At 44.1% G+C, this 27,000-nt stretch overlaps 5 protein-coding genes across 5 annotated transcripts; 3 read left to right on the top strand and 2 right to left on the bottom strand.

Moving 5' to 3' along the window:
* Nucleotides 1-1,271: 1,271 nt before the first annotated feature.
* Nucleotides 1,272-17,411, top strand: LOC117573372 (protein unc-80 homolog). The gene is made up of 31 exons (XM_034256505.2): nt 1,272-1,345; nt 2,104-2,319; nt 2,965-2,991; nt 3,278-3,298; nt 3,361-3,502; nt 3,564-3,754; nt 3,819-4,118; nt 4,179-4,313; nt 4,370-4,689; nt 4,748-4,947; nt 5,214-5,395; nt 5,610-5,722; nt 5,961-5,978; nt 6,283-6,427; nt 6,613-7,039; nt 7,100-7,297; nt 7,653-7,995; nt 8,277-8,382; nt 8,443-9,060; nt 9,119-9,851; nt 9,914-10,051; nt 10,109-10,407; nt 10,489-10,664; nt 10,726-11,299; nt 12,381-12,935; nt 12,989-13,292; nt 13,350-14,299; nt 14,497-15,963; nt 16,019-16,187; nt 16,241-16,908; nt 16,963-17,411. Exons 2-31 carry the CDS (start codon nt 2,113-2,115, stop codon nt 17,188-17,190), a joined length of 9,954 nt encoding a protein of 3,317 aa, XP_034112396.1. The 5' UTR covers nt 1,272-1,345; nt 2,104-2,112; the 3' UTR covers nt 17,191-17,411.
* Nucleotides 17,412-17,438: 27 nt separating this feature from the next.
* LOC117573375 (vacuolar protein sorting-associated protein 72 homolog) lies at nt 17,439-18,996 on the bottom strand. Its single transcript, XM_034256512.2, has 4 exons — nt 18,760-18,996; nt 18,566-18,698; nt 18,198-18,504; nt 17,439-18,139 (listed from the first exon to the last, which is right to left on the bottom strand). The coding sequence occupies exons 1-4, from the start codon at nt 18,888-18,890 to the stop codon at nt 17,652-17,654; spliced, it is 1,059 nt and encodes a 352-aa protein (XP_034112403.1). The 5' UTR covers nt 18,891-18,996; the 3' UTR covers nt 17,439-17,651.
* Nucleotides 18,997-19,327: 331 nt separating this feature from the next.
* LOC117573374 (hydroxysteroid dehydrogenase-like protein 2) lies at nt 19,328-20,713 on the top strand. The gene has a single exon (XM_034256511.2). It carries the CDS (start codon nt 19,428-19,430, stop codon nt 20,646-20,648), a length of 1,221 nt encoding a protein of 406 aa, XP_034112402.1. The 5' UTR covers nt 19,328-19,427; the 3' UTR covers nt 20,649-20,713.
* A 2,047-nt stretch (nt 20,714-22,760) lies between these two features.
* Nucleotides 22,761-23,422, top strand: LOC117576969 (uncharacterized). The gene is made up of 2 exons (XM_034262147.2): nt 22,761-22,901; nt 22,970-23,422. Exons 1-2 carry the CDS (start codon nt 22,881-22,883, stop codon nt 23,420-23,422), a joined length of 474 nt encoding a protein of 157 aa, XP_034118038.1. The 5' UTR covers nt 22,761-22,880.
* Nucleotides 23,423-23,696: 274 nt separating this feature from the next.
* Nucleotides 23,697-25,272, bottom strand: LOC117576965 (E3 ubiquitin-protein ligase RING1). The gene is made up of 2 exons (XM_034262142.2): nt 23,890-25,272; nt 23,697-23,831 (listed from the first exon to the last, which is right to left on the bottom strand). The coding sequence occupies exons 1-2, from the start codon at nt 25,165-25,167 to the stop codon at nt 23,787-23,789; spliced, it is 1,323 nt and encodes a 440-aa protein (XP_034118033.1). The 5' UTR covers nt 25,168-25,272; the 3' UTR covers nt 23,697-23,786.
* Between the last annotated feature and the right edge of the window lie 1,728 nt (nt 25,273-27,000).

The raw sequence follows: 27,000 nt of genomic DNA, 5'->3' as shown, positions 1-27,000 counted from the left end.
TTGAAAATTTCGAATTCGAGTATTATATATATATCGTACATATATGAATGTACATATAATTGAGAGCATGTTATCATTCAAAATGTTTTGGCTGTTTGGGTTGCCGTCGCGGCGTCGGGTGTATAAACACCTGAAAGTCGTTCAACATGCGTAATATGGTTTTTTATTTTTTGTTTTTTTTTTTTTTGTATTTTCATTTTAAACAATACTATTCCTGTATGGCCCTCTCCCTCTCACACACACGAGCGGAACATTCGTGGCTCTCTCATCTACATAGAAGGCGTATTACTTAGTAGCGCTCGGGCATCCAATTGTATTTGTGTCTACAACAATTTTAATGCGTGCTATTTTTAAAAACTATGACACAGATACACCAAATGTATTCAGAGCAATAATGTACAACGCATATCCAACACACACACACACACATATACCAATACACACATACATATTTAGAAGTCTATCTGTATATAGAATTGGGAATCGAACATATTACGTATACGAATTGCAGCTAAAAAAGGCATAAATTGCTGATTATTTCACCGGCAATTACCAATATCAGCCGCAGTCCTTGTCCTTGACATCGACAGCATGCGACGTGCCCTTCTTTGACCCACTTTCTGTGATTTGAGTTTCCGTTTCAATTACCCGACACAGCTGTTTAACCCGAGCTCATCTTAAAACTCTCTCTTTCTCTCTGTTTGTTGCGCAGCCTCACTGCCAGGAAATGCATGCAACAACCTGTTGTTTGTCCAGCTGTTGTGGGTGGCCGAAGTCTGCGCAGTTTGAAGTGCGCATCCCATTGATAAAACCTGTTAAATTAATTGGCACTCCCCCCTCCTTCACTTATTGCTAAGCATTACAGCATAAACTTTAGCAAACTGCTTCGCTGGCAGTTCCTTTGTTTCCTTCGCCTCTGCTTGACAGACAATGGGCTCTAATGATGAGCAGACATTGTGCCATTAAAGGCATTTGTTGACAGTATAGACATGTAGTGGGGACCCCGCGACGTATACGCAATTTTCAACCCTCCACTTGTTATCAATGGATAAGTGTGCTAAACGCACAGGGTGCCCAAGTGAAAGTGAAGGTTTTGCGTTACCAACAATAAGTTGCATCTATTGACTGAACACCCTGTATCAGCCCTTTGGGGGTGGCTGTGCGTATACTTAACGAGGATGTGTGTGCGTGCGCTGTGGCTGGCAACGAACGAGAAAGCGACTGAGAAGGATAACGACGATGTGAATCGGTCGACAGTTAACGACGCTTGTCCCAGTTGCATCCGAACGCTCCAGCCGTCAACGTTATCGAAACTGGCAACTGGCAACAATACACATAAATCAAGGTAGGATTAAACAAAGAAAATGAAAAATTGCAGAAAATTAAGTGCAAATAATTGTGATAATTGCCCAAACTAATTAAAACGCAAGACTAGCTGTAGACTACGCAAAAAACTACGCAATTTGATGGCCAACTGTGCCATAAACAGCAGCCAAACCCTTTTTTTGTCAACTACACAAATTGGGTGCGGTCTTTGGCCAGACACACAAATTGCTTGGCCAAGCTCGTTCAATTCAGCATTTGATTTTGATTGCGTGTTAAATGTGCAAACAATTGATATTGAATGGCGAAAAAGTCAAGTTTTTCGCTGAAAATTTTCACAACGCGTTATATAAGCAGGTCTGTGAAAATTTTTTGGCCCAAATTTGCATGTATACCACAAAACCCAATTCTGTATCTATAACTCAAGCCGACTGAAGACAGCGAAGCTGCGGAGTCTGCGTTCTGCGCAGCCTTCAAGCAGCAGCTGACAATTGTGCTCACAACACGGGGGAGACGAACAAAGCTGAACGAGATGAATGGGATGCTGAAGCGCCGTTTTGTTGTGGCACTGACCTAGAGCAGCACAATGTGATAGTAGAGACTTTTTGGGGGACAGGGATTACTGGGCTATAGTATTTCAAGCCTGCGCACGCAAATACTTGTTGCTGCGTCTCTGGTATGCTAATATCGTGCCGTGGCACATTCATGAATGGGCAACATGTTGCATGTCATTGAGTAAAAGCATTGTGTTTTTCTGTGTCCTTGCTCATTTCCTTCCAGCTGGCCACCATGGTGACCAATGCCACGAACAACAATAATTTGCAGGCGAATAACAACAGTCAGACGCCGAACAATAACAACGATGACTTTGACATTGACCAGGACGATGGCCTGCAGGATCTGGGCTTGCCCGTCTCCGTCCAGACATTCCTATGGCGCCAAATAGCGCCATTCATCAGGCCAAGACTGGGCAAGCTGCATGAAGCCAGTTGCATGGTAAGTGTCGCGTTCTGCCAAAAAAAAAAAACTATGTCCATTAAAACGCAGTAAATCGCAATGAATGAAACCAAATAAAAACACAACAACAATTTGGCCATTTAAAAAAAAAAGCGTCTAAAAGCGAAAACAATAATTTAAAATGTGCTGTAAATTCGCTATTCGTGTTTTGTTGTAAGGATGATGGACTGTGTAAACCTGTACCATTGGCTCAATACAAAAAAAAAATCAAAAAGGAATACTCCCCTAACCCATAACCTAATAATCCTTGAACCCATTGTCCATACAAATTATACTGAGTGTGCTCTTTGTTTGACTCGCATTATATGTTATTCACGTTTAACATACATATAACATATATTTTTTGGTATTTGATGACAAACTTTTGATGTTTGATGTTTATTCTTTTTATTCATTTTGCATTCGATTTTCAATCACAAAACTAACACACGCCTTTCCCTACTAATTCAACAACTTCAACTACTACTATTACTCCTACTTCTACTTCTATACTAAATGCTTTTGAACAACAATTACAACAATAACAAATAACAACAAACAAAACAACAACAACAAACTGTACAAATTAACATTGTAAAATCTTTTGCAATTTGTCTGAAAATCTGAAACTGAATCTGAATGTAGTTTTGTCAACATGCACCAGGACACCATGTAAGTCATAAATGTTATGTACAGTTCTTTTTAAATAATACTTAACTTTACTAACAATTATATCATATATATACTTTGTAGCTATAGCTGTACTATATAGACTCCATATATATTTTCGTTTTACTGTTGTACTACTGTACTTACTAACTTTGTATTTAATTGTTCCATACAAACTTATGTTTGCTGTAAACTTGCTACTTAGATTTCCATTCAATTCTCGCTTTATTTTCATACTTAATATAACTAATGTTTTTCTTTATTATCTCTTGAAATACAACTAAATAAGGAATCGAAAGAAGCCTGCAAGGTATGTTTAATAGTGTTAGACTTTTCATAGAATTTGTTACTTACCTCTCACATCCTTTGCAGTCCTTTGAGAAGGTGCTTGTGCAAAATATACAATTTGGTCTCTCGCCACCGTTGACCAAAGCTCTAGGCGCCATTCCACGCTGGCGTCTGCTCCAAGGCGCCCTGCCGCATGTCATGCATGCTTGCGCTGCTTTATTATATTGTAAGTTACATCAATTAATTTACTTCACAAATAATCACCTAAATAATGCAATTTCTTGCAGGCCGCGTCAAGGACATGCAGGCTATTGGTCCTGTGGAGACCAAATTGTTGTACACCATGCAGTGGATATTGCTCTATGCTGCCGAGGAATGCGCCGATGACGAGGATGGCGATGAACTGGGACTGGCTGAAGCTGCCGAGCCGAAGCCCAAGCCCATGGAGCAGTATCTGTTCTCAGTACCCACAATAACCGTTAGTTACTTTCTCTATATATCTTTTACATTCCCTGATCATGTCTGTCCCCTTTTCTCTCTAGTTATTTGTTTATTTGTTTGCGCCAATTATACATCATCTCAAAGAGTCAGACTTTCAAAACTTTCGCCTCGAAAATGGCATCAAATTGTGGCAAGGCATGTGGGACAATCGTGCTCCGGGCGCACCTTGCTTCACTGCGCCTGTTAAGCCCAAGGCACGCAATCTCTTGTGTGCTCCCACACCCAAAGGATCCACGGATGTTTTCCAGGGTCGGAAGCATTCATTGGGACCCGATGCTATGTCGCCCAAGGCGGACTCGCCACAGAGCGGCATGACCGACTATTTGCAACAGGATGAAGAGGTAACAAAATTCCTTAACTGGTATCTTAATTATCTAGTTAATAAGCAGCGTTATTTGCAGGGCTCTTGGGTATCATCGCCCAAGGAATTCTTTCCCGAAACTATACCGGAGGAGGCCTCCAGCGTTGAGGATGAACGCGTTGTCATCTTCAGACTGCCCTCAGCACCTCAGCTCATGGATAACTCCTTTTTCACAGTAAGTCCGACTATTTATATCATCGCGAAGTTTCAACATCCTCTGTTTCTTTGCAGGCCGACGCCAGTTTGTTGCAACAGCAGCTGCAGCAATCGCAGAGTCGTCGAGGAAGCCATCAGTCCATGAACTCTCGGGAGAAGGAGAAAGTGCCTTCGACCAAGTTTGAATTTGATCAACAGGAGTTAACGCGTGGCGCCTCCATGAAGGAGAAGCGCAGCGCCTCAATTGAGAAAGAGACAGACTCCGACAAGTCCGAGAGCGTCAAGGCGGATGTGTCAGCTGCCACCTTCTTGGATGTGGCAGTGTTGCGCTGTCTCTTTATCTCACATTGGCAGGAGGAAGGCATCTTTTGGAGTCTGCAATACCTCTACAATAGGTGAGTCAATACTTAGTTATTATCTGATGGTATTACTTGAAGTTTTCTTTCTCTACAGACTCAGTGAAATAGGCGAAGATGCCGCTATTACTTTGAATCAACCGCGCAAGCGAAGCAACTCTTTGCCCATACCACAAATCGAGATATCACTGTACCAAGGCCCAGGCAGCAACAGTCGCGATAGTCCTGGCAGCTCTGTAGTCAAGGACTACATTGAAATACCGGAGCCAGCAGCCACAGTGACAACAAACGTCGTTGGTGAGTGTATATTATATATATTATATTTTTTTATTTAAAATATTATATTATTCTTATAGTATTCGTGAGCTTTCTCATTTCCAGTTAATTATTTAGTTAGTTATTTAATGTTGTATGTATTTGTATTTATAATTTTATACTACTTAAATTGAATTTCAACTTTGCGCGTTTAATTTAACATTTTTCAATAATTTATAATTGACGCTGAATAAAATAAACGTAACATATTATATTAAATAAATAACGAAACCCTTCCTTTTTTACAGAGGAGGCACAAGTGCTGCCCAACAATGCGGAACGACGTGGAAGTGAGAAGAAGAAGCGAGTTAAAATGGCGGATCTTCGGGCATTTGTGGAGACGAAAATGTTTTCGAAATCGGAGAAGAATCTGGAAAAAGTAGGGCTCGATACAAACTCAGCCAATGGCAAGATTCCACTGCAACATGCAGTAAGCCGAAAGCTATCACTAACATTGCAGCCAGTTCATTGCACGCGTTCTTTGATTGTGATTATTGATTGATGTGTTTGTTACACTACCCCAATAACTAACCCAAAACTGCAATATACAAAAATGCTTATGTGTTTCTGTGTTCCTCCAAGTTTATCGCTAGTCAAATTGCAACAAATTTCAACTAACAACTACTTTTACAATTTCCATCTAGGAATACCATCGCAGTCTTGACACCGGGGAAAAGAAACTATCACGATCAGCATCCATGATCACCCGTGAGCCAGCTAGCAATCTTATAAAGGGAAAATCCATGCCCAGTCTGAGGTAACTGTTAGTCCTTAGAGCATTTCTACACTTCCCAAAAAAGACTATTCTAAAATTAGGCATCTGATACAAAGACACACAGCACTTCAACTCAATCTTAAACTATTTCACAATGACACTCAATCACTTATATAGACTATACCTTATTTTCAAATCTAACAAATATGTCTGTATATTTGTATATATCTATAAATATTACTACTTAATTAATGTGTCTTCTACTGAACTGAACAACCAGCTGTCTGCTTGATAGCGGGTGAGTTTTGGTCAACAACTTGCAACTTGAACGCTTTTGTTTCCAAGTTATCTTCCAACTTCCAACTGTGTCTATGCTTTATACTCTCTCCACTCCCAGCCTGTAACTCCGATCAATTTTCCATCACTCCGTTTTGCCTGTTCACAATTTTGCTTGTCAGTTGCCATCCGAAACTATTTATAATCCCTTCAAGCCGTTCCCCCGAGCTTCTTGCCATTTACATCTTTCAGTTAATCGCACATCCGTTTGACTAATGCAATGCACCTTCAATTCTGTTTCTCGCATGTCGCCTACAATTTGACAGATTTTACAGGTACGTTGAGCCGCCAAAGGTGTCGCGACCACCGCAGGCCACATGTCCACGCTCCACAGCTTTCTATCCACGCAATCCGATCATTACGGTCACGGAGCATACGCCGACTCCTTCGCCGGACTACATGAAACGTCAGGTGAGTTAAAAATTGGCGACTAAGGAAACTGAGGGGTGTTTTAATTCTATATATTCAGTGCTCATTTAGTAGATAGTGTAGAAAACCGTGAATCACGATTCGTGAACAACTTTTGTGACATTTAAAAGGAAGTACACTTCATCAATTAATATATATTTTCCTTCATCCTTGAAATCCATCGACAGGGTTCCATTGACTCCCAGCTGGATGCCTTAAGCAACGGCGGTAGCATTGCGGGCGCTGGTGGTGCCAATGGCAGCACTGGTGGTGGCAGCAGCACCACACGCTATCGCGGTCCCATGTTACGCTCACACACCGATTCCCACATCGATTACACCGGTGTCGATGAGTCCGAAGCACCTGGTTCCTCATTCTACATAACCCGCGATGGCGGCATCGACTATGAGATTGTGTTGCTGGCCGTGAGCAGCGTATTCAAGCGTGATCCCTCGCAGGTTGTTTCGCTGCGTGTGCTAGAGGCGGGTCTCAACATTTGTGAACTTTTAATTGAGATGGGCGTGCTGAAGCTGGGCGAGCATGCGCACGAAATATCCATGGGCATCACACGACGAGCGCTCCAGGTGCTGGGATGTCCACATGGCTGCAACGATGGTGCGTGAAGAGAAGAGAAATCTTTAATCTATCTATTGACACTATAAACTCTTCTTGCAGGCGTTCGTGGTCCTCCCGCCGACTTTCTGCGCAACCAATGCCAGAAGATTCTCTCGCGAATGCTGCGCCAGGCTGGTCAACGCACCAAACGTTTTCTACAGGAGATGGTCAAGACATCGCCGCTGCCGGAACTCATCGATTATTTCCATGCATTCCTCGCCTTTTGTGTGGATCCCAGCTCGCTGTTGTCGCCTTTGAGTAAGTCGAATCGTGCATTAAGTTGAACTTTGCTTTCTTTTGCTTCGCTTTCACCCTTGATTCGAGTTCTTTAAGTGCACCAAATTCCCGATTGCCAACCATTTTGAGTTTCCCAATTTCAAAATTTCACATCCTTGCCATTTCGCCTTCTTTGCGTATTTATTTGCGATTCGATTGTGCGATTGCGATTGTGTGTGTGTGTGTAATATGTTTTTCTAATGCATGCGACGAGTTTTGCTAATGCTTTTGAGTTGTACCCTCTTGTGCCCTAACCTGTTCACCACAAACAAAATATCATATACTCGTACGTTGTATATACTCGTATATGTATGTATATAATGATGATGCAAAATAGCTCATAAACGTCAGAGTGGATATAAAAATGTTAACACCGATCTTGGCGGTGTACCAGGTCAGGGCGGCTATTCCACCAATTTTAGCGGCGGCATGAGCGGCGGAGCCGAGGGTCAGGTCGTTGGTGCCGTCTTCAAGCAGCTCGTCAGTCGCTTTGTCGAGGCCAGCAAGGATCTGAAGTCACCCGAGAATGTGGCACTCTACGGCGACATCCGGCAGCTTGTCACCTATGTGAAGGGCGCCCATGGTGGACCGTTTCGCCTGGTGGCACTCAGCGGCATCTTGGCGGTGACGCCGCGGCCACATAAGAAGGGACCGACAGCGCAGACCACAAGAGTTATCAGGTAAGCGATGAGGTAGGGCGCATTAACCCTATAATGCCCATGAAAGTGATAATTTAATCGAATAGCTCTTCGCCTTAAAATATCTTAAAGATGTTAAGACTCAACAAATTAATATAACGAGAAATTGTTGTAAAATATATAATTTTAAAAAGAATGAAAAGTTAGCAAGTATGAAAACAACTTTTAAGAACCCCAAAAGAGGCGCAATTTTAAATTCGTTCTTTTTGGGCAGTAGAGTGTTGCATCAATCTCCTTCCTGCTTAACATCTTTGACTTTGCAGGCATATACCCCAGGGAGACACCGTACAGAGTGTGCAGAACGATGATAATCGTTCGCAGCGACGTCTGCTGCTCAAGAAACGCAGCACATCCTCAGCCTGCGCCGTGGTGAGTCTACTTCATAGTGCTTTAATCTGTTGCTGATGCGTTTGCCTGTATTGCTTACAGAGTCTGTTGGAGACGGAACCGTGCGAGGAGCACTACAAGACCAGCCAGTCGCCGCTGAGCAATTTTAGGCGACGCACGACGGGAGTGAGGCCGACGTTGACGCCGCGGCATAGTGAGCGAGCGCTGCTCTCCGATTCCACGTCCAGCTCGGAACGCAATTCGCTGGGACGGCTCAGCGGCTTGGTGCGCTGGTTTCGCGGTACGCCCAAGGAGGCATCGTCCATTGACCTGGAGATAGGCTCGTTGAATCCCGAGATATCGTCCACATTCATGCGGCACGCCTCGCTGAAGATCCAGCGTGGTCGTTCCAGCGACGGCATTGGGCGTTCCATACAGCGCGCCAAGCGACGCGTTGAGCGACGGCTGAACCGTTTCGGCGGCATTGTGAAGGGCAAGAAGAAGGTGGGCGGCATCGAAGAGACAGCGGACTACAGTCGACGCAGCTCATCCGACATGTGCGACGGTCCACGCGAGTCCGAGGTCGTCATACTCAAGGAACGCAAACTGGTGCCCACCGAGCCTGTGAGAGTTGGCATGCTGCGTTTATCCTTTCTGCTGGAGACCTGCGCACCGGGATCTTTTCCCGATCCCCAGCTCATTGCTGCCGTCTTGGATTTGGTAAGTGACAGCTACATTCTCAACACAGCATTCCAATAATTATCACGCTTGTTGACAGCCTCAAGCTCCTTTAGTCACGCGAGCCACATTTCTACTGGAGTGTGCACACTTTGTACATCTGTGCAACAAAGGGCAGTGGCCTATCTGGATGAAGCAGAACGTGGGCGGTTACCGCGCCTCGGGCGCCAACATCAATCCCTCCCAGATGAAGCAACAAGTCAGCCAAACCAGCGCTCGTCGCACACATATTCTGCTCCGTGCAGCGGGCAAAATGTTCCATCAATGGGCTGAGATGGTTGGCGCACGTCTTGAGGAGATTTTATTCACGGAACGCCTGCAGTATGAGGCACTGAATGCCAGTCTCACCGATCCAGAGAAGCAACGCGAACTGTTACAGCAAGACGAGGAGGAGGATTTCCTCGATGAATCCTCTGTCAATCCTCATGGCAACGATTGTCCGCATGCGCTCAAGCTGATTGCCTGTGTGCTGCTCTTCGAGATCACAGCTTTTCTGCGTGATACCTACATCACCTTACCCAAAACCTCCAAGATGCTGCACAGAGATCGTCCCGCACCCTGGGAGAAAGTATATCGCGAGGCAAACCGTCGGTGGTCCATGGCACTCAGTTCTATGGGACATTCGCAGACCTCGGCGCAGAGTCTGCAATCAATTGCGGCGGGCAACGATGGCGCCGGGCAGACGGAGCGCAAGATATCGTTTGTGCTGCACGAGCCGGACAATGAGTCAGAGAACAGCAGCAACACTACGCTTACCAAGGAGGGCGAGGAGGGTAAAGATTGCCTGTTCAAATACGTTTATTCAAATACATTCTCAAGTCTACTTACTGCGCAGCTCGTCGTCCAACTGCCTCGGCAGTGCGTCCCTTTCTGTTGCGACGCGGCACAGCGACCACAACGGGCGGTTCCTTCAAGCGACGCTCGCTGAAGTTGCGTCGGAATACCAAGGATAGCAAGGACATTGAAACGGATTGTAAGTATTGCATTCCAATAGCAAGAATGTTATCAATTTTAGCACTTTGCTTTGCAGTCAACATGCAGTCGAGGCGCAAGGTCTCCTCGCTGTCTGATCGCAGCGACACTTCGGAACAAGGCATGGTCAGCGGTGGCGAAGAATCACCTGGCATCCTCAGCGACGACCAACAGCCAGAGTCACCAACAGACTCCAATGAGAACGATGAGACGGCCAAGAATATGCCATGGCTCAAAGCAGTCATCGATTTGATTACCAGCTACAACTATTACTGCACCCACAAGGGCTACTGTCATCCCTTCTGCTACAAGCGCCACATGCGCTCCTGCACACGCCTCATCAAGGCCACCCGCAAGGTAAGTCCTGGCATTACGATATGCAGCATTTATTGTTTATGTGTAGCAGCTATTTTACTATTTTTATCTGGAATTTTGCAGGTTTATGGCGAAGAGTTTGGCTTCAACTTTGACATGGATCATCCCACTGTGGAGCCTACTGTCATCAGTGCCAGCAAATCCTCGGCGCGACCTCGATCTACTCGCAAAGTATCGGAGCAGAGTTCTACGCAGACTTCACCCTCTAAGCGCAAGGACAGCTTATCACGCAAGGATCGGTAACTTACCAACTAGCTCAGTATGTTGGTCTGTGTATTAATTAATTTCAAATTCAAACAGTATTAGCGATGATCCTGACATTGAGATGGCCGAGAAACTGGCCAGAGCCTTCCGCCAGGAAAAGGAGAAGAAAATTCAGGAAGAGCCGCCTATTCTTAAGTTCATACGCATCCACATACGAAATCTGTTCCACTTTCCCCTGGCCACCATGCTAAAAGGAGCTGTGGTACTCACCGAGGAACTGGTCATCGAAGCCATGCCCGCTGCGTGGGAGCTTTTGCTGGAAACTAATCATGATACGGCCACCTCGAGTGCCGCCGTTTTCCTTATGGGTTCGGTGAAGGCACAAAACTTTGCATTTGACATCATGCAACGTGCGCTGAAGAACAAAAATCCAGATATTCGCATTGGAGCCATCCAGCGTTATCTGGTGTTGTGGAAATGCCGTTTCCATGTCTGGCCACGTATGGAGGACAATGCACACGACGCCACATTCAAGGTGCCACCAGGAGGCATTGAATTCACGCTGCCTTCGCCTAAAATTGGTATTGAGAGTTTGCCCGTGGTTGATCCGCCATGGATGCCAGTGCAGCAAACAAAAGACATGGATATGACACTGAATCAGGACAGACATGTAAGTCAACATCATCTATCTATCTGTATTGAAACAAAGTATTTTTAAGTTCATATTATTTTGTTTAATAATTAAATTCTTAACAACAATCAATTTTATCTTTCCATCTAATAAAACAACAAATTGAATTATACTTAGAAATTTTCTTTTTTCTTTTTTTTATGTTAATCGATAAAATTGATATTTACGAACCGAAGGCACAAGAATATGGCCAAAATAACCCTTGAAGACATTGTTGTTGTAGTAACACTTTGGCAGGATATAGAAGGAATTCGAAAAGATATTCATTTTGTATTCACATCAGCCAACACTATAACTTGTCATGCCAGAATTTGCAAAATTTAACAAAAAATTTTATCGAAAAATTTTCGAAGGGGGGGGCATGCAAAAATTGTTCTAAAAACAGTTTTTTCGCCGTAATTTCATTGTTTGAAGGACGATTTGAATGTCCTTTTGAAAATCGATAGATATTAATACCAAAATGCAGAATCCGTTATAAAATCCTAGAAAGTCCTTTAAACGGCTGAAATGAAAGGATTTTTTTGTACATAAAAAAATAGCTATATCTCACCTGATCGTGGCAGGAGCATGATCAGAATAATGACAGATAGTGTATTTTTATTAGGCTTATTGACTGGTGAAAGGACATTCAAATTGTCCTTCTGCTTTCGGAGATATTATGGATATTGCTTTTGTTGCCACATTTCATTAGCCCTGAGACGAAATTTTAAAAGTGTTGGATTCTTAAATGGCATCATGATCTTTCGATGTCAGTCGATAGCTTTCGATTCCTAGAATCGAATGAGTCTATTCCTAAAAAATTAAGGATATGGCCTAGCTAGGATCATTTTTCTATATATTTACATATATGTAAATTAATGAGTAGCAAATAATTTTTATAGCATACTTTAGGGCTGTGCTAAGTCACAACATTTGTCTAGCATACTTTGAGGCTACGCTAATTAAGGATCTCAAATTATATTTTCTCTTTATTGTTTATTGATAAAAACGATCAATCACATAATTTAAATAAAAATGTTAATTTTAATCTTTAATCTTGTGCAATTTCTTTATTGTTTAGCGCTCACTTGTAACGGCTACAAAAAGCCGCAAGATGCAGCAAACGGAAGCGATCAGGAATGCTTTAAGGCAGCAGCGGGATAAGCAACGAGCGGAACGACATAGTTTCCTCATCACCATGATACCAATAAGTCAGCAGGCCTCTCATGAACCAGGTATGGAGCACGAGGATCACGAAATCGAAGAGGATTTGGATGGCACGCGTGCATCGTCGCATCTGCATCACGCTCACTCGCTATTCCCCTCGGTGTTGTGCTCCTCCGTGATGCAGATTGTTGGTTGCTTGGATGATGCAGCAATCGGGTCCGATGGCAACGCTGTCTACGAAGTGGCCTACCAGGTGATCTGGGTTTGTCTGGTCGAAGAATCAGCATTGTTTCTGCGCTATGTCTTTGAGCGTTTGACACGCGATCGTCAGGATCAGATGTTCAAGCTGTTGAGGCATCTGATACGCTTTGTGCCACGTCTGCCACAGCAGGCTGCATTTGCGCTATACAACTCAATCATTGGCTACATTATGTTCTACGTGCGCTCTTCCAATGAACTAAAGCAGGAGGTGAGTCAAAGATGCAATTTACTGTATCAATTTCTAATCAGAAACTCTTCTAGCTTGTGGGATCCGCACTGTCGGTGCTTTGGATGGTGGTGCACTCTGTACATGGAATCATGTTCAAAGATTTGAAGCAGATTCTGCGCAAAGAGCAATGTGATGCATCTATTCTGCTCACAGCCAATGTGCCCGCCGCCAAAAAGATTGTGGTGCACGGTCCGGCCGATGACGACTATAACATTCCATCGCAATTTCCAGTCCAGGAGGACACCTTGTTCTGTCAGCTGCTGAAGGAGGCACTGGACTATTATCCCATTGATGAGAAGAGCATTACACACTATTGCTTGGTGGACTACAAAAGCAGTGAGTGTTCTATACAAATGCCTATCTCAGCTGTGCTAACTCTTTACTTTATGCCAGATAAAATACTCAATCCGAATTGGTATATTAGAGATCTGTACTTCTTCAAGCGTTCTCAATATCCAGAGGTTCGTTTGATGCTCATGCGCCCAGAGGAATCATTTCTAGCACTGCAAAAGCAAGAACTGACTAAGAAATTCGTCGAAATTGGCAAGGTGCACCTTACCTGGGCCATTCTCAAGAATGTGGACATGGTTGTTCAGCGCGTTGTCTTCCTACATGAGGAGCTCATGAAGCTACCCTCATTCCCGCGCAAAGCCCTCGAGGTGGATCTGGATCTGCATCACGGTGGCGAGTATGGCAAGGTGCTGCTCGGCCTGGATGTGTTGCACAAGTTCATGTGGGTGCGTCTTATTGCGCGCATGTTTGAGGCGATGGCGGGAAACTTTGCCTACTCCGCAGACATTCAGCTCTTCCTGAATGTGCTCTCCGGCGCATCCATTCTGCATGCCGAGGACTCCTGCATCATGCGCTACGTGATGGCCACATTCATCAATGCTGCCTTCAATTTCAAGAATATCTTCTCCACGAATGGTTACTTTATGATCATGCCGACTTTGCTTCAAGTGTATTCACTACATCAAACCAACAAGCTAATTACCACAACCATCGAATATGCTGTCAAGCAGTTCTATCTGCTCAATAGAAAACCCTTCATTCTACAGATGTTTGGCTCCGTTTCAGCCATTCTCGATACGGATGAGGATGGCACCTATGGTGAGGCGCATAAAGTGCAATCGAGCTGCTTGTTCAATTTGCTGCTTAGTCTGGAGGATCCCTCTCCAGATCCGCTAAATATTGCTGAGCTCGTTAAGGAACCGAAGCCTCTGAAAGCCATCGATTTCTGTTACCACGACGAGGACGACGATGTCACCGTGCTCGACTGCATCACGCTCTGTGTGATGGTTGTCTCCTACTCCGCCGAGAGCACCCGTGGCTACCAAATGCTGGCAAGTATTCAACGATTGTATCCTTTCATATTGAAAGGAATTTAAGTTTTAAACATAATATTTATATATATTATATTTAGATGACTCTTAAGTTGGTTCTAATTTAATTAAATTTATCTTTTTTATTAATATTTTTCCTTATGAATGATTTTTGAATATTGATGAATATTAAATTGTGATTTTTTCTTAAATATTAGATCATATTGGAGGCCATACTCCCTTGCTATCTGCAGCAAATCCAATCGCCCAGCTACATTCCGCTGCAGGGCAAATCCGAACGCGATATCATTCTCCAGCTGGCGGTAGCTATACGCACCATGGTACACAATTGCGAGGGACTGGCCAAGAGCTACAACGGACCGTATCGCAACAGTCCGGAGCACAAAGGCTCCTCGCAGCGTAACTGCAGTCGCGGGCCGCCCTGCTCACCTGGCATGGACTTTGAGGAGGAATCGCACACAAAATACGCTACAGATCCGCGGACGAAGAATATGATGGACTCTGCTGAGGATTCGGAAATGATACGTACCGAGTACCGTCGACCACGAGATGTATTGCTCTCAGTGGTAGCGGATTTTCTAACCAAATCCACAACACGGCTGGCTGAGCTGGCCAAGAAGATGCCCAGCAACGATAGCAAACCAACCGAGGTGCTAGATGCCAAGTGTCACATACGCTTGGCGGATATTGCGCACTCGCTGCTGAAGGTGTCGCCCTATGATCCCGAGTCAATGGCATGTCGTGGCCTGCAACGTTATATGCAATCGGTGCTGCCACGTGCCGAGTGGTCAAATGATACGCTGCGCAATGCTTTGGTCACCGTTCTGCGACGCATCGATAAGGTGTTCCTGAAGATCTCTAAGAAGCCATCGATACGGCGCAACACAGATTGGGAGGCAGCAGCGGGGCTGCTAAAGGGCATACATGAAACAATCATACGGCATCCGTATGTGCTGCACTGGCAGCAGATGAAGACATTGATTAGCACGGTGCAGAATCTGATTGTCAACGAACCGGGCACCGGGATACCCGAGGGCGTGTCCAGTGCAGGTGCAGCGCTCATGTCTCAGAATCCGCCGGCCTTTTTCTGCTCAGCCGTGGTGCGTCTGGTGGCACTGCAGGTGGTAAGTCCGGTTGATTGTTTCTCGCTGGTGCAGATCTGTGGCGGCAGTGCCGAGTTTGCCACGCAGGAAAAGGCCGAAGGATTTCTAATGCATCTGATCATGCCACTGTGCTTGAAAGTGTGCTCGGGACGCGGTGTCTCCGACGTTGGTGAACTCAAAATGAGCGACGTCACATTCCTGCTAACAGCCGTCCTCAATGCCATGAGTCCGCCCGCTGGCCGCACCGGCCAAGCAGTGTCCCAAATTAATCGAGTGACGGGTGATCTCCGAGCCGGCTCCCTTACCTTCACGGGCAGTCGAGACGCCAAGCGTCCGGCTCGCATTTCAGGTTCCCTCTATCAAGCAGCCTTTCTGGCGCTGCGCATCGTCTGCATCTGCTTCGAGAATCGTTTGTCCAGCGAGTGGCCGCGCATTGTGCGTGTCATGCGTGATCTGGGCAGACGCAATGAGGCTGCACCCGATCTGTGGAGCTTCATGGAATTCGTTGTTACCCATCGCACTCCTCTTTACATCGTCCTATTGCCCTTTATATTGCACAAGGTAAGCGTATTGAAAATGTATCGAATGGTTTCATTAAATCTGTTTTCACACACAGATCTCGCAACCTCCCATTGGCGACCACGAGCGGCACATGCAGTTCATCATCAGGGAGCGTTTGCGTGGCACACCACCTCAAGGTGGACTCAAGTCGAAGGGCGCGCTACTGCTGGAGCTTGCGCGTGAACTTCGCGATTTGCGCGATGAACTAGAGGATAAACGTTACGGTAATTATGAAGATAACTTATACATGTTATTTGCTCACAATCTGTCTTCATAGTCTCCACGGATCGCGAGAGTTCCGAGCAGAAGAAGAGTGACACTCCGGCAGCAACGAGCGCTGCCGAGGCGCATAAGTCACAGCAGCGTCCCTCGCTCATCTCCATTTTCACGGGCACTACAACGGGACAGGCAACGCATTCGCATGTTTCGGCCGTGCCTATCGATTCACGTAGCGGCTCTGGGGGCATCTGTACGCCCAGCGATACGCTCTCGCAGCAGACACTGCATCCACCGCGCGAATCCTTGTCCAGCAGCTCGACAGGCCGTGATCCGCACACCACGACTAGCGAAAGTCACAGCGGTGAGGTTGCGGTGGGTTCTGCACCCACCCTGGTTGGCCAATCGTTGGGCAGTGGTCCCAGTGGGTCGGGACATGTCATCACAGCCTCAGCGCTGCCGCCGGGCATAGCTTCGCAGCTGTCGCATTCGCAGTCGTTGCAGCAGGCGCCATTCAAAGCGCAGCCACCAAAACTGCGCTTTGTATCATCTGTTGAATTTCGACATTCTTCAGGCGAGACTTCCACAACGCCACTCTCGCCTGAGAGTCCTGCCGAGGACAGTTCGGGCGATCACACGCGTTCGCGACTGCAGCGCTCCAAGGCGGCCAGTCGCAAAACATTCCGGCTTAAGCGAAGTCGCCTGACTCCCATTGAGACGCCCAGCATTGTAAGCCTCTGACATGGCAATTAAGGCCTTCCGCTAATCCAATCCAATTCTCAGGTAACTTCATTGTCGCAGGAGGAGCAGCAGGCCAAGGCCATTGGCGAAATATCCTGGGACTCGGTGTCACAAACCTCGTCGACTTCCGGCTACAGGGATAACAACAGTCTGCAGACTGGACTGCTCTCGCCAGATGGTTCGCTGGGTGGACTTACGCTGGGTCGATCGCCATCGCAGCACTCGTTGTTGATGGTGTTCGAGGGTCAGGATGAAGATACACTCATTTAACAATCACAGAACGGCGACCGGGCTTACGAGCTTTAGGACAGCCTCAATTTTCAGTAAATTAGCACAATTATAATATAGTTAGTACAATTAACAATTATATGCTATACTTATTATACTGTAGTTGATGTTAAGTTTTATATTCGCGTACATTAGCTGTTTTCCATTATGTGCCGCGTTTTTAGCGATTAGGAAATTATTCAATAAACATGATAGTCAATAATTATGCACAGTTCTTTTAATGTAAACTTATTTCTTACGTTACTAATTTTCTTTATATTTAGTGCACGCTCTGAAGTGTAAGCCTTTGTGGAAGCAAATAATAATTTAAGTGTTTCTAATCAGTAAAGATAAATACATCAGAAATGTTTGGTAATAATAAGACAATCTGTTTAATCTTCTTGCACACAATTTAGTATTGTGAACGGCTCTAATTATTATTAGTCGAGAGTGCACTCCAACATCTAATCCTTCAATATGTTCAATTTAGAGCTAGCCGCCTTCTGGCGATTCTCTTTAACCAGTTTACGCCACTCCATCCACTTGGCCAACTCTGGCGGCTCGTTGCCGCTGCTCTGCTGTTCCAGTTGCATATAGTACGCTTCTCTAAGTATCTTAAATGCCTGTATGCTGTAGTATGGCTGTTGGGTGACAGGATCAAAGTAGCGCGCCGGCAATCTGGTAATGGGACAGATGCCACTAGAATTTTTGAGGACTCGTTTGGGTCGGAAGATTGCATGGAAAGCCTTGTCATTGAAATCATTCTCGATGGTCACGAATGTACGCTCACATTTCGCGGCTGGATCGTTGGGATCATGTGGAAGGGTTGTGGTGCGAGTTGGCTTACGCATCACTGGCATGGTCATCGAATGATAGCGTATTGTTGGCCCAGTGAAAACCCTTTTCGTGGGACGTGTCTTCTTTTTCTCCAGTTCCATTTTTTGAAATTTCTCTGCACGTTATGAAATTTGTTTAAAATGGGAATAAAGGAGTGATTAAGCTGCACTTACCTAATGACTTGATGTTTTCCTCCTCGGTGATTTTGGCCTCTTCCAGCAGCTCCTCCTGCGAGGGCATATAATCCTCCACTCGTACCTTTTTCTTTTTCCGTTTGCGCGCATCATCCAATTCCTTTAACCGTATCTTAGTCGCCTGTGTCTTAATGGCAGTCGATGTGCGTATGGACTTGCGTCCCGAGTCCTGCACAGTGAAGCGTGGACGCACGCGACGCTTTACGACGCCTCCGCCAGCACGTTTCTTGTGCAGCGTGGTTGAGGGTTTTGCGTCCTTTTTGACAGGCATTGGCTTGGCAGGTTCCTACACAATGAACAGGATAATTAATACTTTCTGTGAGTTTTAATAGAATAAATGTTTTTACTTTGTATGCTTTTGTGTTGACACCACCCCGTTTGCGTTTTTTGTCGGGCGCCTCTTCTTGATCGGAGACGGGCTCGTCCTGCTCGTCAATGCTGAAGTCGGAGTCCACAACATCCTCCTCTTCGTCTTTTTGGCTGCGTTGCAATGTGTTCAATTCATTATTCTGCAGTTTAAACAAAAAATACGATTACTTACACATATTCATTGTCGTCTTCTTCATCTTGAAAACCGCCATATGAAGTTTTGTAGAAATCGTCTTCCTCTTCGTCTAACAGTTTAGCTATTTTATTGCCCGCATTGTGCCGACGTGAGCGTGATGCAGCCATTTCTTATTATTGTTTGAATTTTATCTTTAAACTAAACTAATCATTAGCACTTGCTGTAAAATAGAACACACACTTTGCAACTGTAAACAAAAAAATGCTTTTTCTGCTTCTTCTCAGTGTGACCACAACTATAACGATAAGAAATACCAAAAACTAATGCAACGTAGCGCATTCCATTCTGCCATTCACAACGAATAAAAAGTGGTAATGACAAAACGGCAATATGGGGTCTGAAATTAGCAAACCATAATACAAAATACATTACATTATTTGCAGAAAGATATTAAAATGGCAATGCATAAATTTGTGGCTGCAGTAGCTGTGAAATAGTAAATGCTTTCCCAAAAAATGTATCATTACTTTTAGCTACAGCGCATTCATGAGGCGACTTAAGCCGCAGTGTTTAACTTTCGCCTCTTTGAATCTTTCGTCTTGTTGATCTGATTGCACTTTGGACTTTCGCATTTTCAACATTGATCGACTGTGGTTCAAACGGTTTCTTAGTCCACTTTCAGTACATAAAGCGAACAGTTCAACATGATTAATTCCGGCAAATTAGCAGGACGCACTCTCTTCATAACCGGCGCCTCTCGTGGTATTGGCAAAGCAATCGCCTTAAAAGCTGCTCGCGATGGCGCAAACATTGTGGTGGCTGCCAAGACAGCTGAACCGCATCCCAAGCTGCCGGGTACCATATACACAGCGGCCGAGGAGATCGAGAAGGCTGGTGGTCGAGCCCATCCCTGTATCGTAGATGTGCGTGATGAACAGCAGGTGCGTACAGCCGTTAAGGAGGCTGTTGCCAAATTTGGCGGCATCGATATCCTTATTAACAATGCCAGCGCCATCTCGTTGACGTCCACACCAGATACGGACATGAAGCGATACGATCTGATGCATCACATCAACACACGCGGCACTTTCCTAGTGTCTAAGGAATGTCTGCCCTATTTGGAGAAGAGCAACCACGCCCACATCCTGAACATTTCACCGCCTTTAGACATGAAGTCCAAATGGTTTAGTCCTCATGTGGCCTACTCTATGGCCAAGTATGGTATGTCCATGTGTGTGCTTGGCATGTCGGAAGAGTTCCGCAGTCGTGGCATTGCTGTCAATGCCCTTTGGCCTCGTACCGCCATCTATACGGCGGCCATTGAGATGCTAACGGGACCAGACAGCGCCAGTTGGTCGCGCAAACCAGAGATTATGGCGGATGCAGCCTATGCCATTCTCTCGCGGGAACCCAAACAGTCCACTGGTCAATTCTTTGTGGACGACGAGGTGCTCGAATCGGTGGGCATCAAGGATCTCACGGATTACGCGTGTGTGCGTGAAAATGCCGATAAGCTGATGTTGGACTTCTTTTTGGAGGCGCCTGCCGGAGAAGCTGTTGTTGGTGGTGCGCCGGCAGCTGCTGGAGATGCCAAAATCCCGCAGCTCTTCAAGAAAATCGAATCTTTGCTTTCAGCTGAAATCGTTTCCAAGACGCAGGCCGTCTATCAGTTCAATATCAATGGTGCCGAAGAAGGTATCTGGTTTTTGGATTTGAAGAATGGTACCGGTGCCTGCGGCACAGGTGCTCCTCCAGTTGCTGCGGATGCCACGCTGACCATGAACTCAAACAACTTCTTCGACATGTTTTCGGGAAAACTGAAGGCCGCGCCAGCTTACATGTCCGGCAAGCTCAAGATTAGCGGCGACTTCCAAAAGGCTCTGAAATTGGAGAAACTGATGAAAGCACTGAAATCAAAGTTGTAAATAGTTGTTATTGAATTTACATGCATATATCGATCATCCTACATATTTAAATACAAAGACATACACACATAGGCAAAACTGTTTTATTTTATTTACTATTATTATGATTATTGGCTGAGTTCTTAATTACAACTATAATAATTATTTTTTGATCATAAAAATGCAAATTATAAATGTGCAAATCATGGTGAAACTGCATATTTTAACCGTAAAGAAGAATGTATGGGTGCTATACATAAATAATTTTTTTTATATTATTGGGGGTCCATGTTGCTTATCTTTTTAAAAGAGTTCAGGTTTGTAAGACCCAATAACGTAAACACCCAACTGAGAGAGATAAGAGTTAAAGTGATAAGAGTCCATTAACATTATGTTAACAACAAAATTTTAACATAGATATGTTTATACCCAGCAGTATGAAGTAGAAGGGTATTTATGTACATAGTGTTGTGATAAAATGTTTTAAGCTTCTTGCAGTTATGAGTTAAAAAAATAAAAACTTAAACCTCATATATATATTATTTTATTTTTTAATTTCTTTTGTATCTATAAAAGCTTAAAATAAAATCTGGCCTTAATTGCTTATTGAATAACTGATCCAAATTCGTATACAAATTGATTATACATTTTTTGAAATGCAACCCTGCAATATCACTTAATAGGTTAAGAAAATTGGCGCGAAAGTATGAAGCTTTCCTCTTGCCGAATGACGTCATCGAGGTAGAGTCCATCATCATGATACAATTATACAAGATAAGCCCGTCGCCAAAAGATTTCGTCAGTGCGTGATCGTTTTTCGACGGAAGAGGTTGTATGCGGACTAATTTTTTCTGCAAATAACGCTTGGGCAAATTGGCATTTTGTAATGTATGCCGTAGACACGGATAGAATTAGAACATTTAGAGAATTATCATATATATTTTTAAGATTGTTCATAAACAGTTTACATTTTAAAAAAAATGTCAAGGAGACATTAATATTAGCTTCTAAATATATATATAAATATTAATTGCATCGTCTAAGGGCTAATGCACAAATTCATTGTCTCTCGCTCACACTACTGTGCTGACCCTCTTTCACTCGCACTCATTGTCAGCTTTTGCCGACGCGACTACCTTGTAAAATTGTATCATGGAGTCAATGTTAAAAAGTGATGAGCTTGTGAAGTAATCGGAAAGATTGTTGGATTTAGTTTGCAATCGACAATTACAGAATTAGCTTACTTTTACTTTTTAAAATATTAATTAATTCAGTCAACAGCAAAGTTAAAAATAATAGAAATAAATTACTTACATATTTATCTATTCATAGTAAAAATGAGTAAACTTGATAAAAAGGAAGCCAAGCGAATCTACACTCTATCGAAAAATCCAAATGCCTTGCTTAAAGATGCGAATGCGATTGATGAGATACGAAAATTCGCAGAACGCCAACAATTGGGAGATGATAGTGAGCTTATGAATACTGTGCAAATTTATGAGAAATGCTCTATATTGCTGCTGGAAACGGAATTGTCGCTAACGCAGGAGGTAGCTGAAGAGTTGCTGCAATTGGGAATATGGCCAAACGAGAGAAAGGAACTGTCTCAGTCGCTGAATGGTGATCGGATAAAAAGTAATTTCATCATTGAACAGATTCAAGAAAAGTGCTGTAATAATATCATATTACAAGATGAATTTATAGAATTTACCGATTTTGTGCTTTCGAAAGCAAAATAATATAAAAATACATATGTTAGCATCTGCTTAGCATCTTATCAAAATTAAAGCACTTTTTATTAATCTACCAAAATGTTCGTTTCATTCATTCATTGGTTTGTTTACATTTTTTATCACAATAAGCAACCCATATGGTAGCATACCCTTAAAAGAACAAGTATTTTCGTTGAACTAGTTGTAGTGTTGGCCGGTTCTTTCCATACATCGGGAGAGTATGAAAAAAACTAAAATTGGAGATAGTTTTTACAATTGGGAATGATAATAAATTTACAAATTAAATATGGGTCATTGAAGAATATCGTGCAAAACTTGATTCTTTGCTAAATTTATTTTTTTACTTTTCACATAATATTGTTGGCAACACTATTCAAGTGCTGTGTTCAATTGAACTAGTTCACAACAGACGTTTGCTCATCGACAAATTTGTTTGCTTTGTGCTTAGCTTTAATATCAGCAGGAAACTTAATATCAGTAGGAAACATCAATAGAATAAGAACCATCAAACATCGACATCATGGCGTCGACATCCTACAAGGTTTGTTCCAAAGATTGGGTGTATATTATTAATACAATAAATAAATATAATCAACATTTCTCACGCAGAACAAAACTGTAAAGTTGATCAAATGTTTTTGTGGATGTTCTGATATGACAGTTGAGGAAGTGCAGCGCATTTACACACTCACCAACGATGTGCATCAAACACTGCTGGACACGGATGCCACCAGATTACTGCATCGCTATTTGGAACAACAACGAGCGGGCGACAAGAAGGAGGTCGAACAGTTCCTAGATATTTATGAAAAGTGCGCCGAATATTTGCAGGAAACGCAGAGAACTTTTGCCCAAGATGAAATTGATGAATTGATTGACTTGGGTTTGCCTTACGATCTGGAACAGGATCTGACGCGGCGCACACTTAATGGGCAACGTTCCGAGATTAATCTAGGACTTTATCGCATTCAGGGCAAGTGCCGCAATGAGATTGAAGCAAGCAGCGATTTCAAGGACTTTCGCAACGCAATTCTCGCTAAGATGCGCCGAGTGCCTAAATGATTTCACTTTCAGTTCAGAGAACGGTGCCTTTTTAGTGTTCACATGATAGTACCAAAGTGTAGAAGAAACCGCACGAAACCTCAACAGATCCCAGCGCCTTTTCTGTATTTTCTCCTCACGCGAGTCACAATGCTTAGTCATTGGTTTGCAAACGAACCCGTCTTTTTAGTCGCTTAAAATAGTTGTAAGTGTTCCTTAAATACGCTTTCCGCATCGAAGCGGCAAATGTATTCTTACAATTTACAATTACAATTTGTTATATTTGTATGATGTATGTATATATAATATTCTTGTTAAGCACATTAACGATAAAATCTATTACTATATAGTATTTCAATTGCAGAAATAAATGTCGAATGATGCTTTAGGTTTTCTTCCACGAATAATACATTTCCATGGGCTTGTTGACCTGCGTTTGAAAGGGGAGATTAAAGTATGTTTGAAGCACATATCATCATTCTTCTTACCTTCCAGAACTTATCGTTGACCTGATGTAGTGTCTGATTGCCATTCAAGATGACCAGCTGCTGTGGCTGTGGTGCCACATAGATGCAAAAATTGAGCAACCGACAAGCTTCGGGCAAATCTGCGCCCAAGTCGAGAGTGAGACGCATGGCCAGATATTTGCTCAAATGATCTACAGTTGCATTTGCAGTTGTTTTGATGTAGCGTATGCAATTGTCTTTCAGCGCACGTATCAATTGATTATCCGCCGACATCTCTGTGGGATGTGGCTTAAACACAAGCTCAATTTCATCATTAATGCCCAGCTCACCGTTGCCCTCGCCTTCGGTGTCAATGTTGGAGTCACCTTCGGTACGACAGTCCATTTGGGAGTCCGATTCCGATTCCTCGGAGCGCTCCGATGTCATCACCGACATGGCACGCTTTGGCTTGGAGCTGCTTGAGTTCGAGGGCACTGGCGATGGTGTGCTGCGTATTGAGGGTGGATTTGAGGCATCATCTACCTGCATTCGACTGGATGAAGTGCTGGCGCCTGAAGTGCCCGCAGCTGTTGCTGTTGTTGTTGCTGTGGTCGAGGAGTTGGTGGCTGGGGCAGTGGCTCCCGTTGCGGTTCCTGCTGCCCCAGATGCTGTTCCGGCTGCAGTGTTGTTGCTGCTCACGTCACGTGTCTCACGATCGGTGCCATTTGTGTTACTGTTGCTGTCATTGGAAGCCGTATCATGGGCATGCACTGCACTCGATCCGGAACGTGTAGCACTGCCTCCTCCTCCGGCTCCACTATTATTACCTCCTCCACCGCCTCCTCCTTTGTTGGTGCGAAAGCGTTGCGGACGATTCTGAGATTGCAGTTTGATGCCTTCGTTAATGGAGTTAACCAACGCCTGCTGTGATTGCGCCTGATTGAATTTGGCCATTTGTTTTTCCTGTATAGCTTCGTATTCCTCGCGACTTGGATATATTTTCGAGATGAGCAGATCAAAGTTGGGATCAGCGCGCAACGAGCGCTTCGAGACGAGTTTCTTGCGGCACGTGGGACATTCCTTGTTGCCCGAACGCAACGCGGTGACAATGCAGTCGGAGCAGAAGCGATGCAAGCACTCTTTGGTTGTCATCGTTTTCTTTAGCATGTCCAGGCAAATGGGACACATTAGCTCGCTGTGCAGACTGCGCGGCGAAACCGCAATCTCTGTGCTGTCTGTAATGATTTCTTGCGGCTTGCGTTGCAGCTCGTACAGGGACAGATCCCATGTTTTATTTTGTGTTGGTTCTAGCGAGGCCATTTCCTCTGTTTTTTTGTCTTCACTTTTTTAATGTTTTTCTGCAGCCAACAATTTTCACTCTTTCTCTGTATATATTCGATAGCCCAGTTTGTTTACTGTCGAGAGCAAGTGTTATCGATAACACGATAATTACTCTCTTCTCTGGCAACGCTATCAGCGTAATTCCGTGTGACCATTTTTGTAATGTTTTTTACGTTTTTGGTATATTTTGTTTGTCATGCCAAAAAATTGCCGTTATATATGTTTAATTTTTGCATTTTTGCCATTTTTTACGCCAACTGGATTACGCACAGTGCTGTTGCACATTTAAAGAATTTTCTCTTTATCTAAAAAGTGGAAATGCTTTCTTTGCTCAACCAGACGCGAACTCTTCAATTAACTGCTTGATTGACAGACGTCAATCAAACGAAATATTTGAGTATGCCACCAAATATGGATTAAATGCTGGCGTTACCGTTAGCTAAATTGCATTTGCGTTGCGTTCCATTTTACGCGAATGAAGTGTGTGTGTGCGTGTGGGGGGCCAAGAATGTGCTAAATCAATGGCATTGTTGACAATGGAAGCCACTGGAACCCACAGCAGACAGATATGTAATTTCCCAGCCAACAGCAATGTCAACGTTTCCCATTTCACTGACTTGTCACACTGGCTGCGCATGCGTTGAATGCGCTAAATGTGACGTGGCAGTAACCTGAGGCAGCTTCGGAGGCGGCGCCACAGCAAGCACAGGTGAAATGGCTGGACACATGCGTGACATGGCTTTGGGGCCAGTGCCAAAAGCGACAAAGACAAAGCCAGATGTAAGTATGTAACTCATTACAAAAGTAAGTTGTAGGTAAGCATGTAACTTTAAATGCCTCATTAGAAAGGCAGCTAATTATCGTTAAGTGGAAGCGTGCCTCGTCTGCTAAACAAAACTGCCGAGTCACGGTCTAACTGCGCAACCAATCAGCATCCCTGTCATTTGCAATTTATTGCCAAGTCTGACACGAATTGAACTGGGCAATCATGGCGCCCACACGTCGTCGACGACGCTTGAGGATCAGCCGCTGTGTCCTCAATTGTGTTGGGCAGGTTCATGACCCAAAAATGCCCGAGAAGCTGCATGGTCAAGTCAATGTACAGCTTACTTTGCGCTTTATTGACATTAATCATTTGCAGTCGCTTGTTAAAAGTTGCAACTACATGTCCAGGTTGCAACATCATCCTCGCAACACACAGTCCACAGTAGAGTGGCGCATAGTTTGTTTTATGTCTTCGTTTATGGTTAGTTGTTAATTACGACACATGTCATTCCTCTTCGTAAAATATTGTTCTCTTCTTCCATTCCTTTTTCTTTTTCGTTTTCGTTCAATTCATTTCCTTCTGCTTTGTGTTGGTTTTTTCATGGTATTTTTTTTTTTTGGGAGGTCTGTCAACTGAACCGGAAGGAAGCGCAAGCCATTTTTCTCTTCGTCCTTTTCATGTCGTCTGCGCCATTTTGTTGACTTTGTTTTTGTTTTGTGTTTTGTTGTTTCGCTGTCTGCACAATTGTTCTGCAAGCTGAGTGAAAGTTTTGTGCCCACCACAATAATTTGCGATGTATAATTGAGCATAACGTTGGCCGATGTCTGGTCCGGTGGTTAAAGCCAAGCCGAACTAAGCTGATTGCTGCCCCAAATTGTGGAGCCTCGAACATGCCACTTAACCTTTAGTTGGTCCAAACTCAATTGCGCCGCCAAAACTATAGTGCATTTCAGCATTCCAGGCTGCTTACAGACAGCGAACGAGCTCCCACCCAAACAACACACACACATGCAACACTCAACATGCCACACATACTACCACACTCG

Source organism: Drosophila albomicans, chromosome 2R (assembly GCF_009650485.2).
Source record: "Drosophila albomicans strain 15112-1751.03 chromosome 2R, ASM965048v2, whole genome shotgun sequence".
Classification (NCBI taxonomy): domain Eukaryota; kingdom Metazoa; phylum Arthropoda; class Insecta; order Diptera; family Drosophilidae; genus Drosophila; species Drosophila albomicans.
Note: the sequence above shows the minus strand (reverse complement) of the source record. Positions and strands in the feature narration are given on the sequence as shown.